The sequence below is a fragment of the Chiloscyllium plagiosum genome, chromosome 15, assembly GCF_004010195.1.
Source record: "Chiloscyllium plagiosum isolate BGI_BamShark_2017 chromosome 15, ASM401019v2, whole genome shotgun sequence".
In the NCBI taxonomy this organism is placed as follows: Eukaryota; Metazoa; Chordata; class Chondrichthyes; order Orectolobiformes; family Hemiscylliidae; genus Chiloscyllium; species Chiloscyllium plagiosum.
The window spans coordinates 2,560,061-2,584,204 of record NC_057724.1 but is presented as its reverse complement, the minus strand read 5'-3'; the positions used below and the strand labels follow the sequence as shown (position 1 = coordinate 2,584,204).

At 40.9% G+C, this 24,144-nt stretch overlaps 1 protein-coding gene across 5 annotated transcripts in view; it reads right to left on the bottom strand.

The window, feature by feature from the left end:
* The window catches only part of LOC122557046 (gamma-aminobutyric acid receptor subunit alpha-3-like), a 253,902-nt gene that overhangs the window by 212,675 nt on the left and 17,083 nt on the right, over positions 1 to 24,144 (bottom strand). For 4 of the 5 annotated variants that reach the window (XM_043704284.1, XM_043704283.1, XM_043704287.1 and 1 more), the window contains exon 2: positions 20,076 to 20,208. In XM_043704284.1, the coding sequence (XP_043560219.1) occupies positions 20,076 to 20,161 (86 nt within the window). In that variant the 5' untranslated portion in view covers positions 20,162 to 20,208. Of the gene's footprint in view, positions 1 to 19,759; positions 19,840 to 20,075; positions 20,209 to 24,144 lie in introns of those variants that run through there. The other variant, XM_043704286.1, reaches the window with a different exon arrangement.

Genomic DNA, 24,144 nt, shown 5'->3' with positions numbered 1-24,144 from the left:
GCCATTGTTCCTCCACTGTCATCCCTGCTAAGGTATTGCACCATTGAATTTTGGCCAGCTCCTCCCTCATAGCTCCGTAGTTCCCTTTATTCAACAGAAGTACTGTCACTTCTGACTGTACCCTCTCCCTCTCAAATTGCAAATTGAAGCTTAATGTATTATGGTCACTACTTCCCAATGGCTCCTTCACTTCGAGGTCTCTGACCAATTCTGGTTCATTACACAATACCAGATCCAGCATTGCCTTCTCCCTGGTCGACTCCAGCACCAGCTGCTCTAAGAATCCATCTCTGAGGCACTCCACAAAGTCTCTTTCTTGAGGTCCAATACCATCCTGATTCTCCCAGTCTACCTGCATGTTAAAATCCCCCATAACAACTGTAGTAACATCTTTACGACAGGCCAATTTCAGCTCCTGATTCAACTTACATCCAATAAGTTCTGGATAAAGAGGAAGGGCTTGCCTTAATTTTCCTATCTTCCTCAGATACAGAAAACATACTAAAGGATTGGACAGTTCAAAGGAGATGTCTTTTTTTCAAAAACAAAAGATGCCCCTAGCAACTGCAGGCCAGTTAGTTCAACATCAGTGTTGGAATTCATAATGAGGGTTTTAAAAAAAAAGTCAACAGGCATTCGGAGAGGCTTACGTTAATAAAGGAAAACCAGCAGGATTTGTAAAAGGCCAATTCTATTTGACTGCTCTCATTCAGTTTCCTACTAAGCTAAATTAGATAACTGATGAAAAGAATGCAGCAAATGTTGTCTACAGGGCTTTTAAGAAAGTATTTGACAAGGTACCACACAAAAGACAAGTTAACTAAATGGAGGTTAAATTGAGTCTCATGGAAGAGGAGGGTCAGTGTCAAATTAGATAAAAATTACCTCAAGGAAAGGACTCAGGATAGCTGGCTGTTTCCCAGATTACAGTACAGTAGACAGTGATATCCCTAAGGCACAGGACTGGGATCAGTGCTTTTGTTACCTATTATGACTTAGATATTGGAATACAGAGTCAATTTCAAAACTTGCCATTCATATTGCACAATTTGGAGGATGTTTGGATGCATATAGCATAGACAATATGAATCACCTGTACCAGATAGATAAGCAGTGTGGGCAGACAAGAGGTACATAGAGTTTAACACAGTGAGGTGGGAAGTGGTGCACTTTGGCGGAGGGATAGGAAAAGACAACATAGATGGAATTGTCCAGTTCTAAAGAGTTTGCAGTGTCAGGTGATCTGGGGATCATATGCATCAATTATTGAAGGTAACAGGACACATTGAGAGAGTGATTAATTAATCCTATGGAAACCTGAGTTTCATTAATAGAGATATAGATGCAAAAGCAAGGAACTTATGCTGAGAGATCGGATTTGGCCACAACTAGGACAGTGTCCCCAAATCTGGGATCATGACTTTAGGAAGGTTGTGAGGGACCTTGAGAAGGTGCAGAGGAGATTCACCAGAATGTTCCCGGGATGAGTGACAAGGTTTAGTTGGAGAACCTGGGACTGTGGAGTGAAAGAGGTGAAATTAAATTAGATAAAGGTAGACAAAGTAAAACTATCCCTATCAGTTGATGGCGCAAGGACTTCGGGACAAAGATTTAGAGGTTCAGTCAGAAGATGTCAGAGGGGAACATGTGGAAAACAGTTTTTTTACACCTCAAGTGGTACTGACATGGTTCACCTTACTCATAACATGGGTGAATGTGGAGATGTTAAATACTTTCAGAAGGAAATTAATGGGGGCATGAGGAACATAACCTTATGTGGTCTTGGAGATAGAACAGTCTAATCTGCTCCATTCTCCTGCTCCACAGACAGCAGACACAGTCTTGATGGGCTGAATGGCCTAACGCTAATCCTATTGCAGGAAATCATTGTGTGCAACTCTGGAGTATCCAATTACTCTGACCTGGTGATGTGTTTGGACCCATGTTGCTTGGATTCAAGGGTCTGAGCGATAAGGAGACTAGAAAAGCCCGGGTTGTTTTCTCTCGAGTGGTGGAGGCTGAGGAGAGACTTGACCAAAGTCTATAAAATTATGAAATGCATAGTTAGGGTTGACGGTCAGAATCTTTTTCCTAGAGTTGAAAGGTCTAATATAAAGGGAACATGCATTTAAGGTGAGGGGCGTAAAGTTCAAAGGAGGTGTGAAAGGCAAGTTTTTTTTTTAAAAACAGTGGTAGGAGTTTGGAATGCAAGGCAAGTTTTTTTTTTAAAAACAGTGGTAGGAGTTTGGAATGCACTGATGGAGTGGTGGTGATGGCCCATGAACCAATCAAATTGTAACAATTCCTGCAGAGTTATACTGTCCTACCTCAGTTGATGAATCAGTACTCCTCCATATTGAACAACAATTGGAAGAGGAACTGAGGCTGTCAAGGGTGCATAATATACTCTGGGTGGGGATTTCAATGTCCACCGGCAGCAACACTACTGTTCGACGCTAGTCGGGTCCTAAAGGCGGTTGCTACTATACTAATCACCTGCAGCAGACCCAACGCAAGGGAAAAACATATCTGACCTCATCCTCGCCAATCTGTCTGCTGCAGTTGCATCTGTTCATGACAGTATCGGTAAGAGCGACCTTGTGGAGATGAAATCCTGCCTTCACATTGAGATTCTGAAACATGGAGAATGCCAAACTGTTTGCAACTTTGACATTGGCAGCCTTTTGTTAATCAAGGAAAATGGAATGATGCACACTAATGGGAGTTAAGGTGCACATAATTTATTCGAGGATCCCAAGAGGATAAAATGACCTCATCCAATCCTTGAGTTTTCTACACACAACATTTCCTGGTTGTTCTGATGAGTACTTATTACTTTTGTCTCTTTGTCTAATGTGTACTCATAGTTCAGATCAGCTGGGGACAATACAGAGCAGCTTGAATCATGAAGGCGGAAACCACTTGACATCTCCATGTGGTGACTAACACAGAGCAAATATACTGAACAAGATGGTGGAGTAGGGCTCCTGAGCTGCAGCTTGTCCACTCACAATTTTTTTCTCTATTTCCTTTTTTCCCCCCTCTCTATACCTTTACCTACATTTTGTCCTGAGCTCAGACAGCATTGGCAAACTGAGCAAGCTCACACAGGCCTAACGCATGGAGGAGAGTGGGCCTCACTTTCCAGAGGGAAGCACAAAACCTGGTACCTGAATTGGCAGCTGTTATATTGGTAGAGGCAATAGATGGCAACTGAGGATCAGCGATTTCATCATTGGTTGGTCCGGTGTGCACTGGTGAAGGAAGGATGGCGGCATAGGTGTCGTTATTCGTGACGAACTAGCTCAGGACCGATCAACTCTCTTCAAGCTATATCTTTCCTTTTTTGTTCCTTATTCTTAAATCACTCAACGGTGCTCAATCGTGGTGACAAATGAAAGCTTTTCACTATTTTACTGTATTCTTACTGTAAAATACACAACAATAAAATCATACAAATCAAATCATTCAAATTTTAAGATGGAGAAGGTAGAGTTTAATGGACATGGTAATATTTCACACTTAGGAAGGAACTGATTTTAACAGGTTCAGCACTGCATTTACTAAATTGGTTCTCAAATACCAAACTTGATGCAAGAAACAGTTGCTTTGGCAGACAGTCTATCAGCTGCACAGCATGAAACATACTGGTATTAGTGAGGGAAGGCATAATGAGTCATTACATTCCCTGTCCCTCTGAGCAGCATCCGGCAATAAGGGATATGATTATGCACATTTCCCTCAGGCATGGACAGTTTGATCCAGAAGACAGTCACATCCCTTTGGATTTTGATTTACTCAGGTATCAGGAACAGGAGGACATGAGTGTAGGAGATATAGATTTAAACATCCCAGAAGGTAACAATGGGGAAGCATCAGCCTTTCAATTGCTCGATGTGCTTGCAGTGCCTGTAGGTGAGAGCGGGTGGCTGCAGGGAGGATGAGCAAACTGACCATAACCACTGTGGTGCAGGGAAACTATTCCATTTAGGGCTGGGTGTCAAAAGGTAACAGTCTCATTAGGGGATAGACCCTGTATCCTGTATGTCAGCATATTGCAGTGTCTGCCTGATGCAAGGGTTAAAGATATGTTCGGGTGAAGGAGATGAATTTTAAACGAGAGATGAAGATTCCAGTCGTCATAGCCCACGTGGATATAAAAGGCATAGATAGAACTAAGCAAGATGTTTTGCTGAGCAGCTTGGGATGGAATTAAAAACCAGAAACACAGAGGTCAATCTCTGGATTACTGTCCGAATCACAATGAGAAATGGTTTAGGATAGATTGGATCAGTGAATAGAATGAGAGGCTCAAAGACTGGGACGCGTTTCAATTATAGGGAATCAGTGCTGATACTGGGGAAAAGGGGAGGTGTCGATCAGGACCCCTTCACTTGCAATGCACTGGAACCAGACTCTTGGGGTATTGTGAATCTCTAGAGAGAACTTTAAACTGAATACTTCAGGACAGGTTCATGTAAAGGGAGCTTTGGAATGTTAAAGACGAAGAACAAGATAATAATGCATGGTAATGAAAAGGTTTATTTTAACCAGAGTGTGACAGGAAATACAGAGTTGAGGTAGGGAGATTAAAATTGGAACAGCAGCATTTAGAATTAAGGAAAAAACAAGGAGCCTTGAAACCAAAAGAGAGAGGGAGCAATTGTTTCAGGAAAAGGAGTTTGAACTAAGATGGAGTTGAGGATAAGGAAGCCTCTTCTGTCGCAGGAATACGCCACTGGCACAAACTGGAGGCTACTGGTAACTCAATTTGCTCATTTAATTCCTAAGTTTGAGGTTGCAGAGGTGGACGCTTTCTTTATCTCTCTCAATTAGGTGGCATGGCAATTAAAGTGGCCAGTCCCACATTGGTTCTGCAGAGGGGAGATGAAAAAGTAAAGAGAAGCAAAGAGGAATTATGAGGAAAAAAAACATAAAGGTTGTCCCAAAATCTTCTCTAGGCATTTAAATATTTAAAAAGTGTTTAAAGGAAGAGTTGAGTCAATTCAGGACCACAAAAGGGATTTACACACAAATGCAGTACACTACTGAAATTTTACATGAATACTTTGCAACTGTCTTTACCAAAGATGGAGTTGCTACCCAGGACATGGTGATTGAGAAAGAGGCTCTGTCACAAGACAGCAGAGCTTGATGAGATGCATGCAAGGATATCGAAGGAAGTGGAGATTGTATGGGCATTGGACATAATCCCTCATTCTTTCTGAGACTATGGAGAGGTGTCAGAAGAATGGAGAATTAGACATCATTTGCTCATGTTCAAAACATTTTGAAAGCATCACCTCAGCAATTACAGTTCAACTCCAGCTATGGGGAAATTTCTAGAAAGAATTACTTAAGATAGAATTAGTAGCCACATGGAAAAAAAGTTGCATTGTTTGGGAAGATCCAGCATGGATTTCGAAAGAGGAAATTGTGTTTAACTAACATGGAATCTTGTGTAGAGGTAACAGAAAGGTTCAATGAGGATAACACTGTTGATGCGATATCAATGGACTTACAAAAGGCAGCTGATACAGTACCACACAACAGACATGTGATGGATGTGATAGGCCTTGGTATAAAATAGAGAGTGGTGACATGGCTCCAAAATTGGTTGAGTGATAAGAAACAGTGTAATCATCAATGGATACTTTTCAGGCTGGACGGAGGAAGGTTTGTCGTGGATTTCCCCAGGGATAGGTTCTGGAAGCCTTGTTTTTCCTGATCGATATTAATAATCTGGTTCTTGGTGTGCAGCAGTCAATTTCAACATTTGAAAATGATACAAAATTTGTTTACAATTATACAAAAAGATTGAGAATTTGGACAGTTTACCTTGGTGAAAAGAGACTTTTTCAAAATCATGAGTGGGGTTTGATAGTGTAGGTAAGAGAAGCTGTTCCTACTCATAAAAGAAAAGAATAAGAGAGCGTAGGTTTAAAGTGATGTGCAAACAAAGCAAGGACGATGTCAGACAAAAACGTTCACACAGCAAGTAGTGCGTAGGATAGGAACAGTGCCTGGAAATGTGGTGGAGGCAGAGTTGATTAAGGCATTCAAGATAACATCGGATGATTAAATAGAAACGGTGTGTACAGAGGGAAAAGACAGGAGAATGTCGGAATGCTCAGTGATCCAGGGCCTGTCTGTGATACCAGCAGAGGTTACTATATGTAATACCAAAGCATTATCTAAGATCCCAACAGAAAGAACATCATATCATACCAAAGAGAGATTTGAATATACTATACCAGTAGAGAGGGGACTACATATAATACCAGGAGAAAGTGAGGACTGCAGATGCTGGAGATCAGAGCTGAAAATGTGTAGCTGGAAAAGCGCAGCAGGTCAGGAAGCATCCAAGGAACAGGAGAATCAATGTTTCGGGCATTCCTGAAGAAGCGCTTATGCCCGAAACGTCGATTCTCCTGTTACTTAGATGCTGCCTGACCTGCTGCGCTTTTCCAGCTACATATAATACCAGTTCAAAGTAAATACTGGCTATAATTGCTGAAGAAACTCTGTCTATAATTCCAGCAGAGAATGCCATATCAACAGCAGAAAAAAAGAGCACTGTTTATGATATCAGCAGAGAAGACACTGTAAATCCAACAGAAAGAGCCATATCTACAATACTAGGCAGAGAGTGTCCCTACCTGTAAAACCAGGAGAAACAGCTCTGAATATAGTATAGGCAGAGACAGCCCTATATCTAATAATAGCAGAGGAGGCTCTGTGTATGCCTCCTCTTCATAACACCCTGCTCATAACACTACCAGAGAGTGTACTCTCCATAATATCAGAGAAAGCACTTTGGGTAAAACCAGCAGAATGTTGCCTATTACACCAGAGAGAAGCCAGTTCATAATACCAGCAGAGAGAGCACTACCTCTAATATCAGAGAATGTACCATCCATAAAACCAGCAGAGAGAGGGCAGAAACAGCATTGTCTTTAATACCAGCAGATAGTAGCCTATATAAAGCAGCAGAGTCTTGCCCAAAGAGTGAGGGCATGACCTTTAATACCAAGAAAATATACCTTGACTATAATATCAGCAAAGAGAGCCTTGTATGTAATATCAGCTGAAAGAAAAATTAGTCTATAATACAGATACAAATAAAATCCTGTTGAGAATACCAGCCGAGAGAGCATAGTCTAGGGGGAGCGATGGCCTAATGGTATTATTGCGCAACTATTAACCCAGAGATGTCAGATAACATTCTGGGATACCAGTCTGAATCTCACTATGGCAGAAAATGGAATTTGAATTCAATAAGATTCAGAAATTAAAGCATTGTCAATTGTTGGGAAACCGTCTAAAATACTAGCAGAGAGCCTTATTATTTACAATATCAGCAATAGAGAGGCCTTTCAAATGTTTTAGATTTGTTGCTCTTGCCTCCTCTTTCAGCATTGAGGGTACCTGGGAAAGGGAACTTAACTCCTTGGAATATCTTTTTGACTGTAGTAAAATTTAAACAAGCACCAAGTCACCTGTAACTATATCTCCAGCAATCCCATCAGCTATAAACAGCATAATTCAGCCTCTTTCAGGTGTCAGCTAAAGGCAAGCTTTGCTCAGTTATCACATTTTCAGCTCCGTTGGTTTAATTCCATTCTTCATTTAAATGAGCAATAAAATAGACAGAAATTCAATCATTTCATCTCGCTTACAATTTCAGTTGAACTGGTAAGACATACTATTCATTATTTACAAACCAATAAACTGTGCCATGTTGTCTATGTGTAATTACAGAAGAAAACCAAGAATTCTGGCATGGGTAATTTCATGGACTGCAGAGAGTCTATCTTTAAATTTACTCATCTTTCTTTGTCTGGTCTACATTTTTAAAACTGTAGAAACTCTAGTCAACCACACCGACTGCTCATTACTATCATCGCCTCTCCCTCTGTCTTCTCAATTTGCCCTCCTGTCCCAGAGATTTCAGAATGGGTGATCAAAGTTAATTATGAGTCTGATGAAGTAAGCTAGTCTGCCCTGGTGAGTAATGCACGCAATTTACTAAGTTAATTAGTAACATGAGTGACTTGGTGGAGGTTTATTGAATAAGAAGTGAGGCAAACCAAATACATTGAGATAGTGGCTATACGGTTTGGGGATTCTCAGATGAAATCTGTAAAAAACAGGTCCAATAATAAGGAGTGGTGTAGAGAGATCTGATAATCAGTTAGAGTGGGATATGGGAACATTGTATTATCACTTCCATCAAATTGTGAGGACTGTTTATTGGCCACAGAGGTTTATACTAGACTTGGTTCCCACCTAATGGGGGGGTCCATGATGTTGACTGGAAGGTATCCTTCAGTGAGGTTGACTGTGTCAGACTGTTGAGATAAAGTGAGGGCTGCAGATGCTGGAGATCAGAGCTGAAAATGTGTTCCTGAAGAAGGGCTTATGCCCGAAACGTCGATTCTCCTGTTCCTTGGATGCTGCCTGACCTGCTGCGCTTTTCCAGCAACACATTTTCAGCTGTGTCAGACTGTTAACTGACTCATGACCTCATAATTAATGCCTTGGAGAAAATAAATTTGTCACAACTTCAAATCAGGGAAGTGATGGAAGCTCATGAAGGTGTTATAGTTTTCCTCTAAGAATAGCCATGCTGCTTTCTCACTGTCACAGGGATGCCAGATCACATGGATGTAAAACCTGAAAATGCAAGGGTCTGGAAAGACATCCCTTTTTATCATCATTTCTATACAATAACATTTAATGCAGATTGTTCTCTCAGATCAGCCTAGACCCCATCCTACTGCATGATGGTAATAGTGACTCTGCATATGGAACAAAGGAGCGACTAAAGTTAAGTCCAGAAACAGTGCAATGCTGTAGGTGAAGGCGAAGACATGCCTAGTGATTGAACCCACAAGGGAAGAAGAGCTCAGTGGTGTCAGGAGGCACTGAGTAAGGCCTATCTAGGGACAGCACCAAATCGTGGACAGAAAGAGCATCCACAACAATTGGAGAAACACTAAAACAAGAAGAAAATTAGTCAGCTACAGTGAATAAAAGTTTACAGTGAATCAAAGGTATTTGCACAAATAGGAAAGAAATGAGCACTCCGAAAATGCACCAGAGACAGGCATATGCATCACCAGGCCTAGTCCATGCCATGAAGGAAGCTCAACCACTGGAACTCAACCCTGCCAACTTTAGAAGGGGCAGCCTTTCAGGTGCCCTCAGAGCTGATGACACTGTTGTGAAACTTACGTTGGGATGGTGAGATTGTAAGGCCTTTATTGTTGTTTACGAATGCCTAACTGTTGTACTAAACGTGCCAGATAGATAACAGGAACTTGGCTAAGTAAATCACAATTTTCTTTTTAAATTTTTAAGCAAAGTGATTTCTTTACTAGAACATAAGCACACAATGTTGCAGTCATTGTTTCAACAATACCACAAAATGTTTCTCAACAATAGAAACAATGATAAAAATGGAAAAGTCATCTATTCCCTTATAACATAGATTCAAACACAATAGAAAAAAATCCATATGGAATCAGTGCACTCTGGTACAACTTGGAGTTAAAGAGGTTTGCAACAGGGAAGCAGGCCCTTCAGCCTAACTTGTCCATGCTGCACAGTTTCCACAATTAATCTAGTACCATTTACCTGCATTTGGTTCATATCCCTCCATGGAGAAAGTGAGGTCTGCAGATGCTGGAGATCAGAGCTGGAAATGTGTTGCTGGAAAAGCGCAGCAGGTCAGGCAGCATCCAGGGAACAGGAGAATCGACGTTTCGGGCATAAGCCCTTCTTCAGGAAGAAGGGCTTATGCCCGAAACGTCGATTCTCCTGTTCTCTGGATGCTGCCTGACCTGCTGCGCTTTTCCAGCAACACATTTCCAGCTCATATCCCTCCATATCTATCTCATCCATGTACCTGTCCAAATGTTTCTTAAATGACAAAATTGTATTTGCTCATTTCTTTCCTATTTGTGCAAACACCTTTGATTCACTGTAAACTTTTATTCACTATAGCTGACTAATTTTCTTCTTGTTTTAGTGTTTCTCCAATTGTTGTGGATGCTCTTTCTGTCCACGATTTGGTGCTGTCCCTAGATAGGCCTTACTCAGTGCCTCCTGACACCACTGAGCTCTTCTTCCCTTGTGGGTTCAATCACTAGGCATGTCTTCACCTTCACCTACAGCATTGCACTGTTTCTGGACTTAACTTTAGTCGCTCCTTTGTTCCATATGCAGAGTCACTATTACCATCATGCAGTAGGATGGGGTCTAGGCTGATCTGAGAGAACAATCTGCATTATCTTTGGCAGCCCATTCCAGGTATTCACCACCCTGTGTGTGAAAAATTGCCTCTCTAAACCCTTTTGTGTCTTTCCTTTCTCACCTTAAACCTATGCTGTCTTGTTTTTGACTTGCCTCCCAAGGGGAAAAACTGTTAGCTACCTACCTTTCATGAGTTTATAGTCCTCTATAAGGTCATCCCTCAGTCTCCTATGCTTCAGGGGAAAGAATCCCTGCCTCATTCAGTCCACCTAGCAGTCTAGTTAATCTTTTCTGCAATCTTTCTAGGTTAAAAATATCCTTTCTATTGTAAGGCAACTTACCAACATTATTACAACTCTGAGAACATCTAATACTATATCTCTAACAGGACCAATCCAGTTCATTTCCAAGACAGAAATTTTTCAAAATATTTTGATGGACTTCAAATAATTAAAATTTCAACTCACCTGATGGAAGTGCAGATAACTTGTCCTTAATTCTGATGTTATGCTCCTGTCTTAGATTCCTTCCTACAACCCCAATTCCTTTTACCCTTTTATTTAAAAGCTTCAAAAGTGATGGTTCACTTTTTTTCTACCAACTCTATCCCCAGTACTCCAGCCTGAGAACACTGGTAAGATTATTATTCTAAGGTAATTTAGTTCTTACAAATTCCTTTTCTTCAGAACATTGCTTAACACGTCATCACAAGCCTTTCAGCATTTTGGTCAGTTGATACAAATCTTTCTCATAGAGTCATACAAATGTATAGCAGAGAAAAAAAGGCCCTTTCACTTAAGTCACACTGGTCAAAAACAACTACCTATCTATTCTAATCCCATTTTCAATCACTTGGCCCATAGTCTTCTATACCTTAACATCATAAGTGTGCATCTAAATAATTCTTAAATGTTATGAATGTTTCTGTCTCTACCACTCTTACAAACAACGAGTTCCAGATTCCCACCACACTCTGGTTGATTTTTTTTCTCGCATCCCCTCTAAACTTTCTGCTCCTTATCTTAAATCTATACTTCCTGCTCATTGATCTCTTTGAATAATTCTCAACACATACTGCATGAACTTAGAAAGTTCTCCCCCTAAGGCCTCTGGATAATTGACTGGAACTCTGGGTAACTTCCTCTTTCAGAATTATGAGTAATGTAATTTTTTTAGAATAAAGCTAATTGTTAACTCTGAGTTCACCCCCTCAACTCATATGGTTAACTTAAATTTCAAAAGATGAAAATTTAAAGGAAATAATATTAAAATGCATATATATATATATATATAAATAAATCTCACAGCTACATCACAAGTAAGAAGTGGGAATAAAAAGTTAAATTTTCATAGTCAAACGTCAATAATTAAAATGGGAATAGTAAATGAACTTGTGGAAAATGCAAAATCAAGAGTTAATTGTAGCTTTAATCTAAGCATGTAAAAAAGAATCTGTGTCATACTGATGTTAGATCACATGGAACTTGACTCTGAGTGTTTCTTACTATGTCTCATATACAGTCATATTCATGTTCACTCAAAGTGTAGATCCGATTTTACTGTGGGGGTATAGGTACCTGCCATATATGGTCACAGGATCAGTGCATGCTAGTAACCCTGCTATCAGCGGTTTCTGTGTCAACCGGGGTCAAATACTAATGGTTTCTGTGCAGACTTGTTGTAGAAGCAATGTAATGTCAATGTGCAAATATAAGGAATAAGAGATCCATTATATTGCACTTTACTTAGTTGTCGTAGGTTATATAATTAACTTCCAATGATCCAGTTGCATATCTTTCAGGATTCCGACCAGTGAGGTATTTATTCACGTGTTGACTTTAGCTATGACTGAGCGTTTGTCACTTTTCTTCGGACATATAATGCTAATAGTAACAAATGTAGTGAAGTGTTACACAATATATCACATTCACAATACAGCAGACTTGTTTGCCTTCTATGAAATTCTCAACCCAGAGAAAATTCTCTACTTTTGCCACCCTTACTGCTTCTTTCAGTCGATGTTCAGCATGGAGGAGATTGATTCTTCAGCTGAGGGTAGTGGGATAGGGTCAGGGGTAGATGGTAATTAGCAGAAGGCTTCAAGCCCTCTATCTCCTCCTGTGTTCTGACTCATCATTATTGGATATCCATCCTACTGTAGAAGTGTCATCAGCAAACTTGTAGATGGGGTTCATTCAGAATTTGGCTACACAGTCATGGGCATACAGATGGTACAGTAGGGGTCTGAGAACACATCATTTGGGGGGGGCTCCAGTGTTGAGGGTTATCATGGAGGAGATGCAGTTGTCTATCTTCACCAATTGCAGTCTGTGGGTTAGGAAGCTGAGGATCCAGGTGCAAGGGCAGAACCAAGACCTAGGTCTCAGAGTTTGAGATTAGATTATGTTAGATTAGATTCCCTACAATATGGAAACAGGCCCTTTGGCCCAACAAGTCCACACCGACCCTCCGAAGAGTAACCCACCCAGACCTATTTCCCTCTGACTAATGCACCTAACACTATGGGCAATTTAGTATGGCCAATCTACCTGACCTGCACATCTTTGGACTGTGGGAGGAAATCGGAGCATCTGGAGGAAACCCACGTAGACACAGAGAGAATGTGCAAACCCCACACAGACAGTCACCTGAGGCTGGAATCGAACCTGAGTCCCTGGCGTTGTGAGGCTGCAGTGTTAACCACTGTGCCACTGTGCCGCCGTGCCGCCTGAGTCTGGTGGAATTATAGTGTTGAAGGCGGAACTGCAGTCAATGAGTAGAAGTTATCAAGATGTTCCAGGGATGAGTTTAGGGCTAGGGAAATGGTGTCCCCTGTAGTCCTGTTTCATTGGTAGGCAAATTGTGAGGGATTGAGGCAGGCTAGGAGGTTAGAGTTGGCATGGGCCATGACCAGCCTTTGAAGCATTTCAAAATTATGAAGGTAAGAGCCATTAGATGGTAGTCATTAAGGCACATTGCATGTGCTTTCTTTGGTACCGGGGAGAGTCACTTGGCCCAAGGACATAATTTATCAATCTTCAAACCTGTCAATTTTTCAAGACTACCTTTTTACTAGTATTTTTGAGTTCCTCAGATTCATAATTCCCACATTTGCCTAATAATTTTACAAGATTTTCTCTTTTTTGTGAAAATAAATACAAAGTGACTGTTTAGTTCTCCTCTATTTCTCAGTTCTCCACTACAATCTCTTTAATCCCCACATTTGTCCCAGCTGTTATTTTCCTGACACCTACTTAAAGAAGCGTTTATAGCCCACCTTGTGGTTCGTCCTAGCTCATATTTATTTTCTACATTTTCTTTCATTCTCAATTTCCTAGTCAACCCTTGCTGGTTTCTAAATTTCTCCCACTACTCAGGCTTACCCCATTTTCTAGCATCTTTAAAAGCCACTTTATTTAATGCAATCTTTGACACCATTTGTTAGTCATGGTTGATTCACCTTTTGTAAGAATGGGTCTTAGTGTTGAAGAGCAAGGAATGTATGTTGAAATAAAAACAAAGAACGGTAGTTGCTGGAAATCTGAATCAAAAACAAAGTGCTGAAGAAACTCAGCAGGTCTGACAATGTCTGTAGAGAGAAAAACAGAGTTAATGATTCAAGTCCACTGACCCTTCATCAGAATTAAACTAATTGATGGTGGGGAAATGGTGCTCAGAGAGAGACCGAGAGAAAGAAGGGCGAGGTAAACAAAGGGATTTCTGATTGTAAGCGGAGAGATATATAGAGTAGGGTGTCAATGAGAAGTGGAAATAGTTTAAAATGGTTGGCAATGCTGGGGTAACCCATCAATGTAGGATCTAAGGATGCAGAAGGAGGGTAACAAATATGGAGGAGTGTCCACCTTTTGGAATTGTTAAACTTAATGTTGATTGCTGAAGGCTTTAGGTATCTCAACAGAAGGCGAGGTGTTGTTCCTCCAAGTTGCATTCAACCTTGCTGGAGCACTACAGACACCTGAACATGACACAGAAATGTTGGCATGGGAACATGGTGATGTGTTGAAGAGGCAGGCAACTGGAAGCTCGAGGATTTTTACAATATTGAACATCTGTAGTATTCCTTTAAATGTTTGCTATTGACCATTCAAACTTTTCATATATTTTCCCAATCCACCATAGACAACTTGCCCCTCATACCTTCATAGTTTGCTTTGTTCAGATTTAACACATTCATTTTATAATGAAATGTATCGCATTTGAACTTAGTATGAAATTCTATCATATTGGGGTGACTATTTCCCAAAGGCACCGTCACAAGAAACTTATTCCCACTATGACACTATGAAACAAATAAATCACATTCAAACTTAATGTGAAATCCTATCATATAATGGTCACTATTTTTCAATTTGATTTGTAATTACTCCAGGGCTGGTTACTTCCTTCTCAAACCAGCTGCTTTCATTTATCTTACATTTAAAGTTTTAAATCCACAAACTAAATGCTATTTTCCTAAACCATATAAATCTGAGTTATATATTCATAATAGAATAATCTCATAATTCCTAACATTTTCCTGCACCTGCCACTGTTGCCCACTCATTTAATGTGTCTTATTGTGTTCTTGCCACAGCTTCCCTCCCACCTTCTTTGTACTGTCAGCAAACTGAGATCCGTTACTCTTTGTCTCTTCTTCTAAGTCAATTATAAGATTGTATTTTCTTTTATTCATTCATGGGACACAGGCTAGTGTCCATCCTGAGTTGCTCTTGATTAGCTACTTGTGAACTACTGCTGTCCATTGTTGTAGGTATACCCACAGTTCTGTTAGGAGGGAATTCCAGGATTCTAACCCAGTGACAATTAAGGAAAGGTGATAGATTTCCAAGTCAGGCTGGTGAGCAGCGTGGAGGTGGGGTAGTGTTGCTTTAACTGAAGGCCCGGAACCTTTCAGAGATTTGAAAGTTTTCATTGGGAGTGAAAACTTGCCATGAAAATCCATTTCAAAGAATACAGAAACAGCCGCACTCAGTGAGGAGAATATAAAATGAAAGCTCAACCGTTACAACCAGAAAATCATGGGAAGTATCTTTATTACCTGAAAGTCTGGTTGTAACATTGACAGGATGCCAGTATTTGAATGAGTCAGGTTGGACTGGGGTGAGAGACTAGTTGTTTTCCAGCAGAGGCCTCATTTAGACTGAATGAGTGTTGGATGGAAATAACAAATTGAGGAGATTTGGCATACTGTATTGACATATATCCCTTTCACACTCCAAAAACCTCAAGAATCATTTTTGCCACTAAAGTGGTTTGGGCCAATTGGTTACCAGTGTCACTGAGCACAAACCTGGGGAAATACCAGATCTTGATTGTTACTTTCATTGTTGAAATTAAAACCTCACAGGCTTGGTTTTACATTTCAGGGCAGGCTGAGTGAGGCAGAATAAAACGTGGGAGCGGACAGGGGCCATTTAGCCTGCAGAAATCGAGACTGAGTGCTCTGCTCACCCAGAAAGATATGCCAGTGAATTTATATTGATCTAATCCATCTTGTGTACTCCTAAAATGAAACATCCCCATGACCAGGAGTTTTATTTCCAAGTCTTGGTGTTTTATTTTGACTATTTTATCCCCCTGGGCACTTCAGCCTCTGACATCTCAGCATCTCAATCAAGGCTCAGATGGATCAATTAGTGGATGCCAGCAACCAAAATGTTAATTTATGGTGCCAGAGGTGTATGCTTGCACAATCAGTGCTACAAATAAAGCCGATCAGCAGGCAGAGAGCTGATGCTACAATCAGGAAGGCAGTTGGCACTAGAATTGTGAAGGCCCTGTGCTTGCCAAATCTCTTTTAGGTTTCCCCAGTAGTCAAAGGGAAATTGAGAAACAAATTTGTAAGGAGATCCCAGTTATCTGCAAGAATAATAGGATGGTTATGGTAGGGGATTTTAACTTTCCAAACATAGACTGGGACTGCCATAGTGTTAAGGGTTTAGATGTGAGGAATTTGTTACGTATGTACACGGAAATTTTCTGATATAGTATTTGGATGCACCTACTAAAGAAGGTTCAAAACTTGATTGAATCTTGGGAAACAAGGCAGGGCAGATGACAAAGGTGTCAATGGGAGAGAACTTTGGGGCCAGTGACTATAATTCTATTAGTTTTAAAATAGTGATGGAAAAGGAGAAACTAAATCTAAAAGTTGAAGTTCTAAATTGGAGGAAGGCCAATTTTGACAGTATTCGGCAAGACCTTTCAAAAGTTTATTGGGGGCGATGTTCTCATCTAAAGGGACGGTGGAAAATGGGAAGCTTTCAAAAATGAGATACCGAGAGTTCAGGGACAACATGTTCCTGTTAGGGTGAAGACCATTGCTGGTATTTGTAGGGAATGCTGAAGGATAAGAGAAATTGAGATTTTGGTCAAGAATAAGAAGGAAGTGTATGTACAGGCCAAGATTAGAGTGGTGTTGGAAAAGCACACCATGTCAGGCAGCATCTGAGGAGCAAGAAAATCGACATTTCAGGCAAAAGCCCTTCATCAGGAATGTAGAAACAGGAGAGAACTAGTGAATCCTTGGAAGTGTATAAAGACAGTAGGAGTACACTTAAGAGGGAAATCAAGGGAGCAAAAAGGGGACATATTTGGCAAATAGGGTTAAGGAGAATCCAAAGGGATTTTACAAATACATTAAGGATAAAAAAAGTAACTAGGGAGAGAATAGGGCCCCATAGAGATCAGCAAGTCTGCCTATGTGTGGAATTGTAGCAGATGGATAAGATACTAAATGTGTATTTTTCATTCAGCATTTATGTTAGAAAAGGATATGGAAGATAGAGAACATAGGGAAATAAATAGTGACATCTTGAAAAATATCCATCTTGAAAAATAGTCAAGAAGAGGAGGTGCTGAACATTTTAAAACACATAAAAGTGGATAAATCCCCAGGACCTGATCAGGTGTGCCATAGACTTTGTGGGAAGCTAGGGAAGTGATTGCTGGGCCCCTTTCTGACACATATTTGCATCATCGATAGCTGCAGGTGAGGAGCCCAAAGACTGGAGGTTGGCTAACATGGTGCCGCTATTTAAAAAATGTGGTAAGGAAAAGCCTAGGAACTATAGACCAATGATCCTGACATCAGTGGTGGCAAGTTGTTGGAGGGGTAGGATGTACATGTATTTGGAAATGCAAGGACTGATTAGGGATAGTCAACATAGCTTTATGCGTGGGAAATCATGTCTCACAAACTTGACTGAGTTTTTTTGAAGAATTAACAAAGATGATTGATGAGGGCAGAGCAATAGATGTAATTTATATGGACTTCAGTAAGGCGTTCGACAAGGTTCCCCATGGAAGACTGGTTAGCAAGGTTAGATCTCATGGAATACAGGGAGAACTAGCCATTTGGATACAGAACTAGCTTGAAGTTATAAGACAGAGGGTGGTGGTGGAGGGTTACTTTTCAGACTGGAGGCCTGTGACCAGTAGTGTGCGACAGGATTGGTGCTGGGTCCACTACTTTTTGTCATTTATGTAAATGCCTTGGACGAGAACATCAGAAGTATGGTTAGTAAGTTTACAGATGACACCAAAATTGACGATGTAGTGGACAGAGAAGAAGGTTACCTCAGAGTACAACAGGATCGTGAGCAGATGGGCCAATGGGCTGAGGAGTGATACTTGGAGTTCAATTTAGGCAAATATGAGGCGCTGCTTTTTGGAAAAGCAAATCATGGCAGGACTTGTATACTTAATAGCAAGATCCTGGGGAGTGTTGCTAAACAAAGAGATCTTGGAGTGCAGGTTCAAAGGTCATTGAAAGTGGAGTTGCAGGTATACAGGATAGTGAAGAAGGTGTTTGGTATGCTTGTCTTTATTGGTCAGTCAAAAGAATATAGGAGTTGGGAGGTTATGTTGCAGTTGTACAGGACCTAAGTTATGCCACTTTTGAAACACTGTGTTCTATTCTGGACTCCCTCCTGCACAAAGAATGTTGTGAAACTTGAAAGGGTTCAAAAAAGATGTCAAGGATGTTGCCAGGGTTGGAGGTTGAATAGGCTGGGGCTACTTTCCCTGAAGCATTGGAGGCTGAGAGGTGATCTTATAGAGGTTATAAAATCATGATGGACATGGATAGGGTGAATCACCAAGGCCTTTTCCCTGGGGTGAGGGAGTCCAAACGTAGAGGGCATAGGTTTAAGATGAGAGGGGAAAGATTTTAAAAGAACCAATGGGGCAATCTTTTCACGCAGAGGGTGGTGCGTGTATAGAATGAGCTGCCAGAGGAAGTGGTGAAGGATGGTACAATTACAACATTTAAGAGGCATTCAGATGGGTATATGAATAGGAAGGGTTTGGAGGGATATGGGCCAAATGCTGGCAAATAGGACTTGAGTTATTTAGGATATCTGGTTGGCATGGACGAGTTGGACCGAGGAGTCTGTTTTCATGCTGTACAGCTTTATGACTCTTTGACTCTTACGCTCACTTCAAAACATTAGAAAACAAGTTTGGAAAAAAAAATACACCTGTGCTGCTACCTTTCCCCAGCAAAATTTGTCATGATGTTCAGCCCTGGTCCCGGTATCAAAGCCTGTATGCTGCCTCAGAATCATTCGCCAAATATATTCCCAAAAGTCTGGGTCTCACAAATTTAGTGTGCCATAAAGAATTCCCAAAAAATAGCTTCTTATCAGCTTGATAGTTTGTTCATTCAGATTTAAAAATTTTTACTAGAGGCAGATGGGCCTCAATTCTAGTGTTCATGTTTCTGCTCTGTTACTGGAGGACAGTTATTGCTGACCCACTATGATTCCAGTCAATGTGTGGTGTCGGGGTCAGCATATCCATTTGAGAATATAGCACATAATATGATCAGATTTGAGCTCCCCAGTTTGTGGGAAAGTGGTGGCACAATGGAAGCATCATTGGACTAGGCATCTTGTATCCTGGGCTAATGTTCTGGTCATGTGAGTTCAAACTCCACAGTGACAAACGCCCTTAATGAAAAGAATTATCAAATTGAGAAACAGATCTAATGTTGGTCTTTGTAAAAAGGTCTCATTGGTTCACCGATGTTCTTTAGGTCTACATATGACTCCTGACCCGCAGCAGTGGGATGAACTCTTAACTGCTCTCTGGATAATTAGGGATGGGCTATAAATGCTGGACCAGTAATATTCACACCTCATGAACAAATAAAACAAAACTGCACTGTCCTTGGTGAGATTTAGACTGGCTCTGAGCAATCAACAACAAGCAAAGATGGCTGTACAGCAGAATGATGCCTGTCATCATTCCCTTAATCTGCAAACTCTTTGTATCCAGGCCTTGGACAACATCCATTGATTCTAATGACTGTTTTACCTCAAAGAACCAGCTGCGACTTCAAAGCAGGAAACCCTAGCCTCTGATTTCTGGGTTGACAGGCAGCTATTTGTAAACTAAATCTCATGGGGATCGAGAGGAGACACTCTCCACCCAGGCTGAGGGCATTGAATTGGAGGCAAAACTGCTTGAATTTCCTCACCTTTCCAGGGCTGCCAACTGGCTAAAAGCTGTGAAGACATATATCACCCAGAATGTGTCTGACATGTTTGAATCACTGGCACATGTTGCCTACCCAAAGGTGTCAATACTGCCCCAAGCTGAAAAATAAAAGAAACAAGTGGAAGAAAAGAAACAAAGAGATTACAGAGACCTAACATCACACATCAGAAAGCCCCACATTTAAGGCTCCTGAGTCCCTCTGCTGTCTTTCTTGCACACTGAATGTGAATCCAATTTGCCAGCCAACTCCTGAGTAACATTTATATGACTGTGAAATGCTTGGTGCAGGCACTTACCCGTGCACAGTGAGGCTGCTCTTGGAAAGAAGGGCTATCACAAGGAAGCTATAGAGTACGAAGAATCCCAAAACTTGTTCAGCCATGTCCTGAATCTGTCCCCTGTATCAGCGCACTCACATGAGATGGTGATCTGCAGAGAGTCAAAGTCAGAATAACTTTCAGTTCAGGATAGATAAGTCAATACACATTCTCCTTTTGACTGAACCTTTCTCTCTAGATTTGGATCTCTGGGTAGTTAATTGTTTGGAAATGTTACTCTCATCATTGACATTACTGCTTTTTATGAATTGTTAATTTTTAATTTAGGTTTGTTTAGGCTCATGGATGGCTGCCTTTCAATTTGTTACTGCCTTTGTTCTCCACTTAGCACATTTCTCAACCCACACACCGTGCAAGCAAAAAAGCTAACAAAAAAGCTAACTCCTTCATGTCAGAGTTACCCTTCAGTGGGATGGAATAGTACTGCTGGACTTTGCTAGGTTCAGCACTCATCTTCACCATGAGCCACATCAATTGACATCAAGAGTAAAACAACTATTTGATGCGACGGCATGGTCATTTATGACCTTCGAGAGTCTAACTTTATTGGGTCCATGGGAACATTAATGGAACCATTCCTTTAGCTCATCCACATCAATAATATATTTGCATTGTGATCCATGAACATTATGACATGAGATGACAATGTGCATTTATTTTACACAATATTGATCAGGTCTTAAACTACCTTCAGTGAATATTATAACATCTCCATGTTACTGGGCAAAACACAAAAGTATCCTCATTTATAGACATCACCACTCTCGCACTCACACTCGTACTCTCACACCCACACTCTCACACCCACACTCTTTAACCCACACACCCGCACCTTCACACCCGCACTCTCATCTCACACCCACACTCTCACTCCCACACTCTCACACCTTTACCCGTACACTCACACTCTTACACCCACACTCTCAAACTCTCACACCCACATTCTCTGATTCACCTCTGGCTTCAACCAGTTCATCTTTGCACTTGTACATCATTCTTCTCTTCGCCTGATCCACAAGGTGATGTTCAGTGCTCCTCTGAGCTTGTTTCCCAAGAACACCAATTACACTGTCCCTCACGATTCCTTTCAACCAAGTCTTCATTGTGCTGAATTCAGATTCTAATGTGCTTACTCTGATTGCATTTATTCTCTTACAGAGACAGCTGTAGTTTAGTTGTTAGCTCCCTTGTCCAGAAATCAGAGGCTGATGGGCTTGTGCTCCACTCTAAACAATTGAGTGTACACTTCAGACTGACCATGGCAGTATGTGCGAATGCTCAATTGTTGAAGATGATTGGCAGAATTTTGTCAAGACGGCAGTAAGTTTATGAAGAGCAAGTGAAAAACCTGGACTGTCTCTGGCCCACCCAATTGAACTTCAACTTTGGCATTCTGTTCTAACAAAGGATCACTAGACTTGAGATGTTAACTCTGCTTTCTGTCTCCGCATATGCTGCCACACCTGCAGAGTTTCTCCAGCAATCTTTGTTCTCGTTTCATATTGGGCATTACTGAGGTCACCTTCACCTAGATTCCAGACCTTGGGCCAATCAGGGAGGGCCTGGATCGCAGAGGACCTAGGAGTAACGTAAATGATTTGTGGGGGAGGTGGATGTTGTGAGTATTAGTGGAAGGAATGTCATTTTGGGAGGCTGTGGGAGAGAGGATTGGGTTTGAAACCTGGGATAGAGGGTGCTTCTCAGTAGACAGTGTGCAGGCCAATGTCCAATTTCTCATTCCATCACTGGGTTTCTTTGACAAACAGACTTTGCCAACTCCTTCTCCCTCTCACTACAGAAATGGCAAGATCCCTTACAGGTTGACTTCTCAGGTTTGGCACATTAAGACAGCAAGGGGAAGGGGGGAAGCATGAGTTTGAGTTGTGGGTCAAGGGATAAGGAGATGAAAGAAAGAGGCCTTAAAGACTATGAACACAACTGGCTCTAGATTCCAATGTTGGAGGTAAGCATATTGACCTGCAGGTCTTGCTACCTCTCTGTCTCCTCGAGCAAGCCTCAGGAGTGACCTCAGGCCACCTCTTGACATTAAAATAGATTGGGCCAGCTTCCCCGGAATGGAGACACAATCACTGATTCAGGAAATATCTCAGCTCCCACATCCATCCTTCTGGAGAAAAATCTGACACCAAGACATTAGGAGCTATTTCACCTTCCTACAAGTGACCTTCACCTTGACAGTAGAACAATCCTCTTGTATTTTTTTTTCACATCTGATGAATATTTGTGAGTTGCTCCAGCTCTCTCTTTCTCCCCCTTCTTCTAGAACTACCCATTCTTGCTTTGGTCTCACTCTCTGGCTCTGATAGTTCAGTCTAATCACACGCAAGTAGTGCTGTTTATGTTATATGAATGTGCATTGGCTAATCAACTGTGTGAAGGATTATAACCAACCTTGACCAATGACAAATCCCTTCAATAAGAGTGATCATTATCTAGTGACCAGCAGGGAACACCTAAGCAGTGACTCTGATTGTTGTTGCAAATTTTAATTGGTGCAGAGGTGAATGAACCTCTCTGGCAGCTCTTCTTTGAGAAAGTCACACACAATGACCTTGCTGCAGCATCTGTCAACTGCATTGGTCAATTGTCTGGAGATTCGTCTGTCTGCAGGACTTAAGTTAGAGCCTGTTAGCCCATCTTTAGAAGTTTGCAATGTTCAACTTTAAGATATGTGTCAATTGAAACTGCTGTACCACTGGCCTTACTTCCCTTCAAACGACTCAAGAATTGCTGCTTCTAATACATTTTCCAGCTTTACAAGGCATTCCCATCAGAAAACAAATGATGGAATTATGTGGGGCTTTTTTTAAAACATTTATGCAAATTTGGAGTTAGAAAATAGTGGAATCAACTAACATCTGGTAACAGGTAAGCCTTGGTTTTTAATCTATTTTTTTTTCTGGTCATGTTTTTGAGCTTTCAGGTCTACTTAACTATCATTTATTTTTAAATTGGATCAGCAGCCTTCCCTTTATTTTTGAGAGGTAGTGGTAGAGTACACATTGTGCTTCATAGCATTGTTATAACTCTTGGTTTTGATCATATTTGTAACTTCAACCATTTTTATGTTTAAATAATTGAAGAGAAATTAGCTCTGTCTTGTTGGTGGACAATGTCCTATCAATGAATCTATGTTCTCTCTGACTCACAAGGAGAGAAACTGCCCCTTTGTTTGAGTTCTGTATTATCCAGCAATGTTGCCTTACCTGGTCTTCAATTAGCTTTCTAAATATCGTCCATTCAACTGTTGGTATCTTTAGTAGGTGACCTAAACTATTACATTGTGGGAGTTTGCCTCTTCCAGTAGGTTTTATCCGATGCAACAGTATTTATGTTATCCTCCAAGAAACTGTGTTGCTCAAAAGCTGTCAGAAAGTAGAGAATGTATATGTACTTTCAATCAAGAATTGTCAATATTGAGACTGAATGTTTGTCTTGACTTCTGTTTTATTCAAATTGCAGAAAGAGTTCATTTAGTTACAACTGACTGCAACTAAGTCAACAAACAACCAGTTATGTCATGTCCGTTCAAAGAGATACCAGTCAAACAACAATTGGTCCAGGGTCAGTCAGCCAGTCGTGGAACTACAGGTCAAGGAAAGGTTAGTTGTCAAACAACCAAATGACATCTCTGGATGATTTCATTGGACTCATAATGTAAGGGAATACTTTGAAATTATGTATGTTAAGAGAGAAACAGTTAATATTTTTAACCCACTATGTCTCTTCTTCAGATTTCCAGCATCTACAGTATATTGTTTTAATTAAAATAATGAGCGGGATGACCCATTTAATCTCCTTCATGAATCTTTAACTGATTCAGACAGTAGCACAGCCTAATGAACAAATTATTGTGTCAGATTTGAGCATAATGTCAGATGATGAGATGCCACAAATCCAAGAGGAACATTTCCATTTATAATTTTGCAAGGAGGAATTGTCATTGCCAGTGACACGGATCAAGCAGTAATCTTCAAGAAACACAACTGAGGGAGTGAACACATTG